At 46.2% G+C, this 13,347-nt stretch overlaps 1 protein-coding gene across 3 annotated transcripts in view; it reads left to right on the top strand.

The window, feature by feature from the left end:
* LOC134503623 (carcinoembryonic antigen-related cell adhesion molecule 16-like) overlaps window positions 1-12,455 on the top strand; it is a 37,013-nt gene extending 24,558 nt beyond the window's left edge. The window contains exons 3-8 of one of the 3 annotated variants that reach the window (XM_063312478.1): window positions 1,931-2,203; window positions 2,625-2,885; window positions 5,555-5,678; window positions 7,329-7,381; window positions 8,719-8,747; window positions 10,009-12,455. In XM_063312478.1, the coding sequence (XP_063168548.1) occupies window positions 1,931-2,203; window positions 2,625-2,885; window positions 5,555-5,678; window positions 7,329-7,381; window positions 8,719-8,747; window positions 10,009-10,131 (863 nt within the window). In that variant the 3' untranslated portion in view covers window positions 10,132-12,455. The remainder of the gene's footprint in view (window positions 1-1,930; window positions 2,204-2,624; window positions 2,886-5,554; window positions 5,679-7,328; window positions 7,382-8,718; window positions 8,748-10,008) is intronic. The other 2 variants (XM_063312480.1, XM_063312479.1) reach the window with 2 other exon arrangements.
* The last annotated feature ends 892 nt before the right edge of the window (window positions 12,456-13,347 follow it).

Genomic DNA, 13,347 nt, shown 5'->3' with positions numbered 1-13,347 from the left:
TCTACTGGACTGGTGCTGGTGTTTTCTGTTATCCCTGGTGATATTATAACACACGGTCTAGGACTTTGTACCATCATGAGATTGCTTCTTGGCAAGAGAAGCTAAACAGCAAATTAGAACGGAAGGGAGAAGCTAATGAGAGTGATGAGCTGCAAAATTGATTTCTCCTGGGGTTTGAATGATCACTTTCTTTCCTGGCATTTGTAAACCGTTCCTTTGTTTTGAGGCTGACCTGCTCCGCCCTTTCAGCTGTGCTTCACCCCATGCTGTCCCAGCGTCCTAACATTTTCATCAATATCTTTACTTCAACACACACACAAACGAAACAGTGCATCCCGAATAATATGGTAACCAACACTGCAATTTATATTTTTGGCTTTCTTGTTTTGTTTTGTTTTGTTTTGTTTTTTTCCTCATTGGCCCCATGAAATTCAATTGCCAAAATAGGGCATAGCATGATGCTTTCTGCAGCCACCTGGGGGACATCCTGGCTGACGCATGTCTGGATGGTATCCATTGTGTGCAATGTTTGCATGGCTTCTCAATCCTGCTCCAATCGTTCTTTGCCCTCCCTCATTTTTTTAATTTTCTGCTGTGTGTTATGGCTTCTGAAGTTGGCAGCAATTCACTTTGGCAAGCCCTCCATACTATACTGATCACAGGAACCATCTCATCCCCAGCTTACAAAAACCAGTCTGATGTCAATCCTTGGTATAATTGTTAAGCGGAAAAAACGATGAAGGGTGCTTGATTTCAACACTAAAAGTAAAGCTGCTGTTTGAGAAAAGACATGTCTTCCATGCAGGGGAATTCTCTAAAAAGAGTGATATTTTTTTCTCACCAACTTCTCTAACAACAGTTCCCAAGGCCTGTTTTAATCACTTTTCCTTCTCTCAGACTTCCTTCTTTTATGAGTATTTTGAATCTGTTCAGCTCTTTAAGAAAACAAGAGCTCCCCATTTATTATTTATGTGTTGCTCCATTGTCTTCTCGCAGTAGCAAAAAGGCTTTGGATCGTTTCTCAAAACAAATGAAACACCCAGCAAAAGTTAGAAAGCAGGGAATGGGAAAACAGAATAAAATGGAATTTAAAAACAGCAGTTTTGGCTTTTAAAATTCTCAATCAAATGTGGAATCTAAAATCTAAGGTGCCTGGCAGGAAAGGGACGAAAGGTCAGAGTATGATCAGAGTATGAACATCAGAGAGCTCACCTGTACACAATGTAATTTAAATGCAAAGTTCACAACCAATAGGTCTAAGTCCATCACCCCCCAGATATTATACAGGTAGTTCTCACTTAATGGCCACAATTGGGACCAGAATTTTGGTTGCTAAGCAAAGCGGTCATTAAGAGAGACTGACCCAATTTTACGACCTTTTGTGTGGCGGTCGTTAAGTGAATCACAGTGGGCACATATCCGCATATCTTAAAGTGGCCGAGGATGAGAAACACTGTCTTAGAGAATGCCCAGCCCGATAAATTGAACACAAGTAAAAAGGCAGCAATTAAAGTACTATCTTCTCATAACAGCCTGAAAACTCGTGCTAATGATTCCAGTTAATTGTTTGTTTCAAAGCATACAGCATGCGTCAGTCATTCTCAGCTGTGTATCTTCTTGGCACACGGCTTGCTGGTTCCGTAGAAATGGACCTTCATCTAGGATTCGTGGAGAGACTTCTCAGCAGAGTTGTTGGTGCTAACCATCTCCCTGACTCTGTCTGCCAGCCATGTTGGCTCAAAGGGGAGGGGAGTAAGATAATGTACCCACCTTTTGAGGCAGCTGAATCTTTGTAAGTTTCCTCCCAACAGAGCAGAGGGTCTCAAAACCTCCCAACCCTGGCATTCCTAGATGATGGCTTTGCTGGATGGCCAAGTGTCGGAGGCCGTGAGTACCCAGGAGGGTGACCCTTGTTGTGTTTTGTGTGCAGAAAAACTCTCAAACCCAGACCTGTGGTCTTCGGCATTTCTTGTGGCCGAAAACGGAACTGTCACACTGAGCTGTAACACCTCCAGTAGCACCAGAGTCACCGTCACCTGGTCCAAGGATGGTAGACCTGTCCCAGCTAAGGCACGGCTTTCCGATCAGAACCGAACCCTCACTCTGCTTAAATTTGCCCCAGAGGATGCAGGGAACTATACTTGTATGGCCAGCAACCCTGTCAGCAGCGCCACGAGCAACCCCAGAACAATTACAATGGCATGTAAGTAACCCCGCTTCGACGGGGCCTTTCCTCCTGCTTCTCTCTGGAGATGTGGCAACAAGGCTTTTTTCCCATCTCCAAAATGAAAAATATGGGGATGCTCAGTTGCCAAGAGGCGATGAGCCCCTTGCCCCAAACCCTCTTGGAAGAAAGATAGTGAAGGAGACATTGCAAGGAGGGAAGGATGCTCTGCAGAGATTCAAGGTGACCTTCTCAGGTCCCGAGATTGAGCCCCACCACTGAAAATCATCTTTGGAACTGCACCACAGGGAACCCTGGTCCATGCTAAGCCCTATTCCTCACCCCAAGGGTGCCTGAATGTCTTGCTGGTCCATGGGGTGGGGTACATCCCCCATGCTTACCAGCTGGGCCTCCCTTTCTTCCACCCCTTTGCCCTTATTCTACCTCCTTTCCTTTCTAGACGGGCCCACGGCTGCTAAGCTGAACCAGTCAGGAACCATAGTTCAACCACTGGGTTCCACGTTGGTTCTGCTCTGTACTGCGGACTCCGTGCCACCAGCGGAGTTTGAGTGGTTCTTCAATACCACGGCTAAGAATGGGACAGAGGACACTCTCAGTGTTCGCTTGGAGACCTGGGAAGATGAAGGGAGTTACATGTGCCAAGCTAGAAACTCCTTCACCCACCATAACGCTTCAGCCTCTCTCTATGTGAAGCTGACAGGTGAGATTGTGATTTCTCGGGATGGACCACCCTTCCATGGTTCTTTTCTCGTTCCTCCTATTTTTGAAGTCTTCTCATTCCTCTTGGGTCAGATTATCCAGGGCTGGCGATTATTCTGGGAAGAATGCAACGAGCATGGTGCCAGGGGGAGGCCTCTCCAGGCTTTTATCCTCTGTCTTTGTGGATTACGGTGTGATGAACTAAATACAACTAACTGTCTGAACAGACCCCTTGATGCAGATGTACAGGGCTCAGCAGAGAGAATTGGTTTATGGAGGGGAAAAGAAAATTATTCTCCTGACACTATGGAATGGATTCAAATGATGTGTCAAGGGTTGAAAGGTGTTTGTAGTCTGAAAATTGGAAGATGGAGCTGTATGTTTCTATATGGTCTAGATCAGTGTTTTCTCAATCTTAGCAAATTTAAGATAGGGGGACTTCATGGCTGGCTGGGGAATTCTGGGAGTTGAAGTTGCCAAGGTTGAGAAACACTGGTCTAGATTTAAGAGGTTTCAGGACTGAATTAATTTTATATTGGTATCATGTGGGTTTTAAGTTTTATGTTTTATTTTCTCCTTAATTGTTTTCCTCCCTTATGTTCAGCACATTTTAATCGCTGTAATGTATGTATTATAGGAGGAGAAGAGGGTTAGTCTACAGTGCTAAAAAATCCAAAAGAATCGGGTACCACCGTTTCCAGCTAACAATTTTCAATAAAAGTCAAAAAGCCTTTTAAAACTAATAAAATGTTTTTTAAAAAATGAATCAGAAAAGATGCTACCAGACTCCTCCTGTAATGCATGTAGTTTCTTTATTGCAATATTACTGAAGTACTATTTTTGTTCTTTGTATTTCACTGCCTTAAAAAAAATTGTGCGTTCACACTTTGCCATTCAAACCCTCACTTGGCCATCACGGTTGACAAGGAATTGCATTTAGGGGGCAAACGAGCAGAAAAGACATTCAGTGCCTGGCTAGGAAAAATTAATTGCTAGAAATTCCCTGCGTAGAAATGCAGCAAAACACTGTGAGAGCAACAGCATTTTCCACCTCGTTTGCCGACCGCAGCAGGATAGTTAAAGAAAAGACGGGCAGATAAGAAAAGATAAGTAAAATTGTGGTCTAGCGTTTTTTGTCAGCTGATTTACAAGGCTCCTCTGTCACCACGTGTTGCAGCATAGAAAAACTTAACCTGCTAATTCTCTGCATGCCAGAATCCTGATGAAGATGTTTAACTTTGCCGCTGAAGAAAAAGTTGGGGCAGCTTTCTCCAAAAAATAGGTCCTTGTGCTGTGTGGTAGTAATGTTTTGGATTGGAGCATCCACTGGAGGTTATGTGGTGTATTTATCTGGGAGAACATTGGTTGAGAAGGCATTTGAAGGTTGTCTTTTGGGGTAATGTGGATCGACCATCTGCATATCACACTTCTTATATTACATCTTTGGGGTTCTCTGTGAGTTGGTCATTCTTGCTGCGCCTTGAACAAATCTGCCATCAGGAGCCAGAGTGGTGGCAGTGGTAGGGCTAAGATAATTCACTAGTGCTAGCAGGTTCAAGCCCACCCTCATCCTGGACACTTGCTGGGTGACTTTGGGCCAGTCCCTCTCTCAGTCAGACCTGCCTCACAGGACAGCTGTTGTGGGGATAACGTTAAGGGAGATATTAAGTGTTTTTTCACTTGCCCCATGGAAACCCTCATAGTGATGCTTTAGCACTACCAATGTAGAGGGTATGAATTCGTTAATCTAGAACAGGGTTTCTCAACCAGGGTTCCGTGGCACCCTCGGGTTCCGCCAGAGGTCACTCGGGATTCCCTGGGAGGTCACGGTTTATTTAAAAAATTATTTCAAATCTGGGCAACTCCACATGAAAGAGGTCAGTTTCATTCTTTATTTTCAGTTTAGGAACCCTGTGAATGCCTATAGACAGGCCTACCCATGAAACGAATGTCATAATTTTGTAACATCTGGCCTCTCGTTGAGCCTGAATGTGCAGGGAGTCCCCAAGGCCTGAAAAATATTTCAAGGGCTCCTCCAGGGTCAAAAGATTGAGAAAGGCTGATCTAGAATGACAGTAAACCCAACTTTTATATGAGGTAGATATGGAACAACAGCAACTCCTCCTCCCCCTTCCCTAAAGGTTCATTGGAATTTTTTTGTGTGCGTACGGCAAAAACTATCATTCTCACATTATCTCCTGCAGTGTCACAACTTCTCCTTGTGTGCCAATGTTCAGAAACTAAATAATGTTTGGAAGCAGAGGCTACAAGTTGTTTCTAGGGTGTGGGGTCGCAGCAGCACCCAGAGCTTTTGATATTATCCTTTCTCCTCCTCGAGAAATGTCTGTTCCTCAGATGGCTCTTAAAGAAGTCAGAGCCACAGCTCCATTTAAATTCCCAGCTTAGCTTCAGGGTCAGAAGATAGTGGGCACAGAATAGGACTTCCATTGAAAGTTACCTCCCATTGATTTACTCAACAGAATTAAGAGGTCCATAGCCATGGACCTCTTGATTTTGTTGAGTAAATCAATGGAAGGTAATTTTCAATCTGAGGGAAGTAACTTTCAATGGGAGGTAGATCAATGGGATATAACTTTCAACCCATGGGAGGTAACTTTCAATCTGAAGGTTGCTGTCCAGCCTTCACGTGTCTTCTCTTTTTCCTGACAGGATCGGGCTCAGGACTACCTGGTCTCTCTGCTGGGACCATTGCTGGGATTGTCATTGGTTCTGTGTCTGGAGCTGTGCTTTGTGTGGGTGTCATGTACTTTCTCTTCACCAAGGCTTCCTGTTGGTAAGTCTCCCATTGAATCGGGGTTGGATACACCATCTTCTTGGCTTCTCCAGGTCCTTCCTGCTCTGCATACCAAGTTTCACTTGTCTTTGGACTTGCACTCTTGGGGGCTGGCTGGCACTGTCTCACCAATGACCACATTCTTTCCTGTCTCTTTATCCTGGGTCGGAATCTTGCCGTGCGCATCTTTTGGAAGCACTGAGGGGCCAAATGGCAGGCACACCAACTCCAGCAAGGCTTACTAGATTCAAAATGGGATCCTGGATGCTTCACTAGGCAACAGAGCAGCCACTGCAGCTACCTCTTCGCTGGTATCAAAATCACTGTAGATCTTGCACCCGTTACTGAATCTAGTAACTCTAATAAACCAGAATAAAATGGGCAGAACAGCAGGATAACGTCAGTTGGATACACCAACCTTCCACTTCCTGGTACCTTCCAGGTATGTGGAACTATAATCCCCCTTGCTGAGCCAACAGTCATGCTGGCTGGGGATACTGGGAGTTCCCAATTCATCTTTGGGAAAGACTGGAGTAGAGCTTCTATAAAAAAAGAGAAAAAAGTTGATGTCTTAACTACAGTATTATAAAATGTTAAGACACTGGATTTGCAGGGAGGGTGGTTTGCATAGTCATTTATCAGTCATCCTTTTATAATCTTTGTAGTCGGAAAGATCATAAGGGGAAAAAAGTGCTTAAGGTCAAATTAGGGCTGAAATAATGGGTGGTGCCAACATGACAATTTGGCGTATTAGCAGGGAAACAGAGACCAAACTTCCTACTCATACCCATCATCAGCCACGCAGATACGTTAGGACTGGCTGCAGGGGCTGGGAATTCTGGGAATCAGAGTCACAGCACATCTGGAGGGCACCAAAGTGGGACTAGAATTTCCAGCCAACATGGCCATCCGATATATGTGTCGCTTATATATCATTCCCATCTGTTAATCTGGCTATAATTCCATCTTCACAGGCTCAACAAGTGAAAAATCCTCTCCCTTTGCTTCCCCTAAAGTTTGGAACAGCATTTGATTCACCCCTTCTTTAGAGTCCATCAGTAAAACCAAGTTGGAAGAATATACTTCTTTTCATGCGCCTCCTTTTCCACATTTTGAACAGGCTGATGGGTATGTGTCGGGGTTTGAGTTTCAAAGCAACGTCAAAGAAGCCCCTCTGAAAAATTGGCCTTCCTCTATTAGTTACTGCCCACAAGAAGCATACTGGCCTGATCAGGTGTGAATTGTGGGCGTGGGCCTTAACCTCTGTGCCTGAATTCTCTGGGCAGCAGCGTCAATGGCAAGATGGCAGAGACAGGCTCACGCACGCATACCAAAGCAGGGGGCTTGCATCGCGACCCAACATCTGCCATCTTGATTTTTTTGACCCCTCCCCACACAGATGCCAATGTTTTGGGTCATGCAGAATAGTTTGTTTTACAGGCGCACACTCTGCAGGCCCAGTTCCCGTAAATGTAGAAAACTTGAAAAGGATGGGTGCTGTCTCTGGCCAGATACACAGGAGGGAAGGACAAGCGCATGTTTGATTTCAGAGAATGGTTGGTAGTGCAGGACCAAAAATAATTTGCTGGCTGTGTTGAGAAAGAGATCCCGGATTCGTTTGGGATCACACAGTGTCTGCTATTTATCTAGGAGGACGGAACAGCACTCATCCAATGGAAACATACCCTCAGCGCCCGGCCACAGTAAGTATCAGCCCTCTGGGCTGGGCCGGGGCCTGTGTGATGCATGCCTGTATTTGTGATGCAGTCCCCACCACCAACACGCTGCCCCGTGATTTGGGGGAGTCTCTATAAAGTCACTTCCTTTAAAGCTGGAGAAAAGGTGGAGGACATTTTCCTGCACTCTTTAGAGGCAGAGCATAGGAGAGCAGGTTTCTTCATCCACAGCCGAGATGCATCCTGGGAAACTCCCGCACGGTCTTCAGGTAGGGGGAGGACTTTTTCACCACTGCTCCAGCTTGCATTTCCAAGGGCCTCGTTGGAGAACCTTTCCCTGACCTTGCTGCTGGCATCTCGGTTCCGGGAAAAAAGGAAGCTACTGCTCTGGGTGGAGTTCAGCTCTCTTCCTCTCCCCTGTCATTCTGTTGTTCCCCCTCTTGCCCCATTCCCCAAAAAGTCGGTATCATCTTCTGGGATTTCTGCTGCTGCACTACATGACAGCTTGCATGGGAGTAGGGGGGGAAAAACCCACAGCTCACCAGAGATGGTGAGATTGGGCAGGACAGTCTCTCTGGGAAATGGCCCTTCCACTCTGTGGTGCTTCCACTACATGGGTATCAACATTAAGAATGCACGTGGGGAGGGGGGAGCCGTTGGCTTCCTTTCTCTGCCCCTGCATTGGCCTGGATGCTCCGGAGCCTCACTCAGGTAGGAAGGGAAGGGAGGGTAGGTGGGTTGAAGCAGGGGAGAGAGAGGAAGAGATGTGAAAAGGGCCCTGCCTGAGAAATCCCCAGCCCCCTTTGTCAGACCGACAGTGGTCCTTTTTTCCTCACACGACACCATGGGAGACCTGGACCTGGACGTTGCTTCATATGGAGGGAACGTTCAATAGAAGAGGATCTCTGTAGCTCGGGATCGAACTGTGGAGCTCTTGGTGCTCTCTCAGCTTGGTGGCCTGCTTGCCGACGTTTCATGACCCAACTCTGCACGCAAACAACCACGCTCAGAGAGCACCAAGAACTCCACAGGAGGGAACTTTGACCATCTTGGCTCTTCCTTCCCTGGGCTTTGGTTGGGGAGAGAAATCTGCACCCACGATCTAGCTTTCTGTTACTGTATTTCAAGGCCAAGGGAAGCTTGGGAAGCTTGGTGTCAAGAGAAGAACCTTGGTGTTTTCTCCATGCCCTGCCACTTCCGTTCATCAAGAGGGACTTCCTCCCAGCATGCGTGGTCTCAGCCATTTGTTTGCAAGCTACGCGTGGGGTTGTTCCGTGCTGTGTGTGTGGCTCTTGGGGGCTTGGATACAGACTTGTTTGCTCCCTGATTCTTTCTCTCTGTCCTGTCTGTCTCTGTCATTTCAGACCAGGCCACTGACACCAAGTCCAAACCGGTAAGAACGGAATGCTTATCATTTCTAACGTATCCAGATTCCAAAGGGGGAAACAAGGTCCGGTTGGAAGACAGACGGCTGGAAATGTTGGGGTCTAACCAGAGTCCATTTTCAGTGTTGGGAAAGACAAAGGGCCTACTTAAGGATGGCCAACTACTTCATTAATCCCACTTTTCTTTCATAGCAGTTTGTCCTGCAGACCTTGGCAAGTAGTCATACATATTCCCAAGCTATTTAAAAGCTAAAAAAAATCCCCCAAATAACAACTTGCTGTATTCTATCGACCAAGTTGCTACTAATGTGCATCATCATCATCATCATCATCATCATCCTAGAATATTAGGGTGGGAAGGGGAGGAATGGGGAAGAACCCTAGAATGTTAGGGTGGACCACCTTAGTCCCTCCATCTGTCATCGTCGTCAGCATCATCACCCCCTGGGTCCTCATAACTGTAATGGATTCTAAAGACTCAGGTGTCTGGGTGGCTATCCACAAGGTGAGTAACGTATAGTGCCAGTACAGACAATCGGAGTGCCCCAGCAACAGCGTTTTTACTCCTGGGTAAGTTTGGGTAAGTTAAATAGTTCTATAGAACAGTCCGTTGTTTGCCACAAGAAGAATTTTAAGAAAACCAGGTACAGCTCTGAAATGAAATCCTTGTCGATTCTTAAGAATTTCCTGTTGAAAAAGCCTGTATGCAGATGTTTCTAGTGCCATTTTTTGGGGCCTCTTCAAATGCAGCAAAGGTTGCCACCTTGTTTTCATAGCTCTGCTCCTGTGCCTTTAACTGGCCCTTTGGGCACAAATGTTGGGGGTGATCATGCCCAAGAGTTAGACCAGCAGAAGAGAAACCATAATATCTCCAGGCAAAATAGGGGCAAGATACAAAAGGAATTAAAATGGAAAAGCGTGAGTATTTAAATAATATCTTGAAGAATTTAAAAAAATGCATATTTAAAAATGAGTTCCTGTTGCTTCCTGAATATTCCACTGCTTTTAGGCTCGTTGTTGAATCACTGGAAGTGGGGAACAGGTTTGCTGTGACTGAGAAATGCTGGACTAACATTTGCATGCTTTTTTGGTATCTGTCCAAGATGCATGTTGTGTTGTTGCTGCTATTCCTGTTTCCTGTTTCTTTCTTTAGGGAGAACTGAAAATTCAGGAAGGGGTCAGTTCCACACAGATTCCCCACCCCAAGCGTTGTCTTTGTTTTCTAACCTCCCTGTGTCTTCCTCTTCCCTCCTTCCTCCACTTTTACAGGGTGAAGAAGACATACAATATTCAACATTAGCTTTCAGCACTAATAACACTTCTCAGCTGGCCTCAGGACTCACCCGGCCTTTGGACAGTGGCACCATTTACTCTGAAATCAAGAAAAAATGATTGTGGATTGTGGATTGTGGGTTCTTTAGCACAGGAGCCCCCTCTGCTTCATCTCTCATCCCTCTTGTCGGACTCTGGTGGGGGGCTTATGTGGGGAAGAAGGAGGGTAAAATTATATCTGAAAAGGAGGGGGGAAGAAACCCCTTCCCACGTGATCAATTACTGTCCAGATGCCACCCAACCTCTTAAGTTGGAAGCAAAACAGCAGCAACTGCAGAGGATTCTCTCCATGCCTGATGTAATTGCAGGGTTGGCAGTGCGGTGGAGTGCAATGTAGGCCAGCATTCATTTCATCATGTTTTGACTTCTGTGCGTGCAGCGGTGAGGCTGTTTCATCCACCAACCTGGGTGGGAACCAGAAGCAAGAAGTTGTATTTTCTTCCTCTTCCTTCCCTCCTGTTCCCATCCTTGCCGTAATTGCTGAGTGTGCCAAATGGTTCTTCTTTTGTTTTGCAACTTGGGTTTGGTGTCGCCGGCCAGCTGTGGCTCCAAGTCTCCTGGGGCTTCCATGCCACATGAAGAAAGGTCTCCTTTACATGGGAAAGCATATGACCTGCCATTGGTATTCGCTGTTTTTCAGAACACAGAGAAGCAGATTCCCCCCAGTCAGATCTCTGCAGTTTCTAGGTAGTTTTTCCTGCTCAAAGGTTCCTTTGCATTTTGAACCTGAAGCCGTAGGTAGACTTGGGCCTCCATTACTCAAGGTTGTAGTGGGAAGCGGTGGTGGCAAAGGGCACCCTTGCCATGATTTTCCTTCTGGAACCGTTCCCTGTTTTCTCCAGATTAACCACACAAGCCAGCCTTCAGTCAGAAGAGAAAAACAAAGGAGGAACAGTCAGGAGCCAGACAGTGAAGTGAGCAAGGTCAGACAGTGAGGTCCCTGAAACAGCTGTTTGAAGGATGAAGTTCTCCGAGTTTTTCCAGCAAACTGGCATTTGCTGGGCAGAATGACCACCAGACACAGATTTACAGTCACACCAGTGAGGCTTTCACTTGCTCTGAGAAACAGATGAACATGTCCTCTGGTTTATTGACAACCCCAGAGCTTTGGGTGGACGTTTTTTTGAAAAAGCCCCACTCAGCTTTGAAGACCATCTCTTTGGGCAGGTCCTAGTTCTTCAGACAGACTTCTTCCCACTTGTAGGACTGTTGGGGTATTGCACTGAGATACAGCGGGAGGAGGCTTTTAAATTAATTGCTGGTATATAATAACGGTAAATATAGGGACCAAATGCTAGATTAACTCCCCCGCTGCAGAAAAATGCCTGAGTTAGGCAGGAAGGAAGCGCTGCCTCGCTGAAAGCATCCAAGCATGGAAAGGGAGGGTGTTTAGCCAAGGGTGTCTCTTCGCTTTGAAAAACAGCAGTCATCTTACAGCTATACAGCCTGCCTGCTTCAGCTTAATGGTGTTAGAATTAGCTGTCCGTCTTGCCTCCAAATCCAGGTCGCTTAAGGTCTGTAGCAGGAGGGGAGAAAAATCTCTCTCTAACATCCACTACTTCCTGTTAGGATAGCAAGTTCAGGGCCTCCCCTCCCTCCCCCATCCCTGTTTCTTTCCTTTGGCCAAGAAAGTCAGCCTGTCCCCGCATGGTATGATAGCATCTCATGCACCCTGGGCCTCAAATAATTGTTGGGTGTGGCTGGAAGACAGCCCATGGTCACACTAAGCTTTGGGGCAAGAGGACAATGGAACAGTGTTTCGAATAAGGTGGTTGCACTTACAGTCCCAGTCCCCAAGTTAACCCGTGTGTCATCCTATCTTGAAGGGTTTTCTGGAAACAGCTGAATATATGATGGGACCCCACCAAGAGACCTCGTGTTACTGTTGTATTTGGCTGGCAGGTTGTTCAACAGTGGTTTTGAGCTGTTTTTCAATGGATATGTCTGGATATGTTTTTTAATTTAAATAAAAAAAATAGAATGGGAAAAAAGAGGTAATTTTGTATATCATCAACCATTAAAAAAACAGAATTGCTCTCTGTTGGGGGCACCAACAACTGTCCACCTCCAGGTTGTTGCCTTCCAGATGGGGGAGGGGGGGAACTGCCATTCCCAGAATTCATGGCCAGTATGGCCTTCATCTCTGTGGATTGCATGCCTGTGGTGGCTGCAACAACTTTGCGGGTGGGAAGTGATATCTCAAGTTACCAAGTGACCAAAACATTAATGTGTATATATTGGCTTGCATTCAACTTGGTAACTCACAAATCTTGCAAAGGAGGGGGTTGGGGGGGAATGATGGGAGATAGCCCTAAGCATTCAGAAGGCACAAGTTTAGACAGGGTTGTTTAAAAGGCCAAGAGAGTGATGGTTCTTTCAGATACTGTAACTCTTTACACACAAACACACGTACTCCATCATTATCCTACAATATATACTTAAGCAGCTTCTCTGCAGTCAGTGTGGTACACACAATGGTTGTGATCCTTGCACATAAACCTGTCCAGGTGGGAGTTGAAGATCTTCCCACTCAGGGTTGATTTCAGGGCTGGGGGCTGCTTCCCTGCGTTTTACAATCGGGCCCGTATTTTTGTGAGAACGCTGATGGGGTCGACGAAGAGAGAATCGCAGGGACTGGCAAAACCAAGAAGCTGTAGGTGCAGATTTGTCCTAAGGCTATGTGGAAACCCCGCCCCCGATTGTGCTCCTCAATTGCAATGTTCACACACCACATATAGCACTTACAAACAGCAGCCGCATTCCTGCAACATGCAAAGCTTGGCTGCTTTTCAGCTCAGTGTGGGGCCTGGGGGTCCAAGGGTGCTAAACAAACCCCTGAGTTTGTGATTCAGTGTCTTTTGTAAGTCCAGAAAAGGAGTTCATTCTAGAAGCAGATTCAGCCTCTTCTGACTGATCGGGAGGATCCTTCGGCTGCAACGGGACTCTAGTTCGGACAACCAATAGACAGGGTAGCCCCATTCTCCACAAAAGCTACAAGGCAGAGCAACATTTGCTTCAAAGGGGAGGGAGGCATCAGCACCTGGATTTCAGCCTTACCTGCTGGTCCCCTTCCCATTGCAATTTGAGCACTGCATCTTGTGAACTTCTAGGAACTCAAACACAGAAATAGAAAGGAAAAAAAACAACACTTGCAACTCTCTGCAGCTCCCAGCGTCTTCACCCCAGGCGTCTCCCTGAAGGAAAAAAAGAGGGGAAGCGATGGCTTTTCTGGGTACCTGATTCTGAAATCAGAATTGCTTCTGGTAATTTTATTTA

Source organism: Candoia aspera, chromosome 10 (assembly GCF_035149785.1).
Source record: "Candoia aspera isolate rCanAsp1 chromosome 10, rCanAsp1.hap2, whole genome shotgun sequence".
NCBI classification, from domain to species: Eukaryota; Metazoa; Chordata; class Lepidosauria; order Squamata; family Boidae; genus Candoia; species Candoia aspera.
This window is presented reverse-complemented; position numbering and strand designations above follow the sequence as displayed.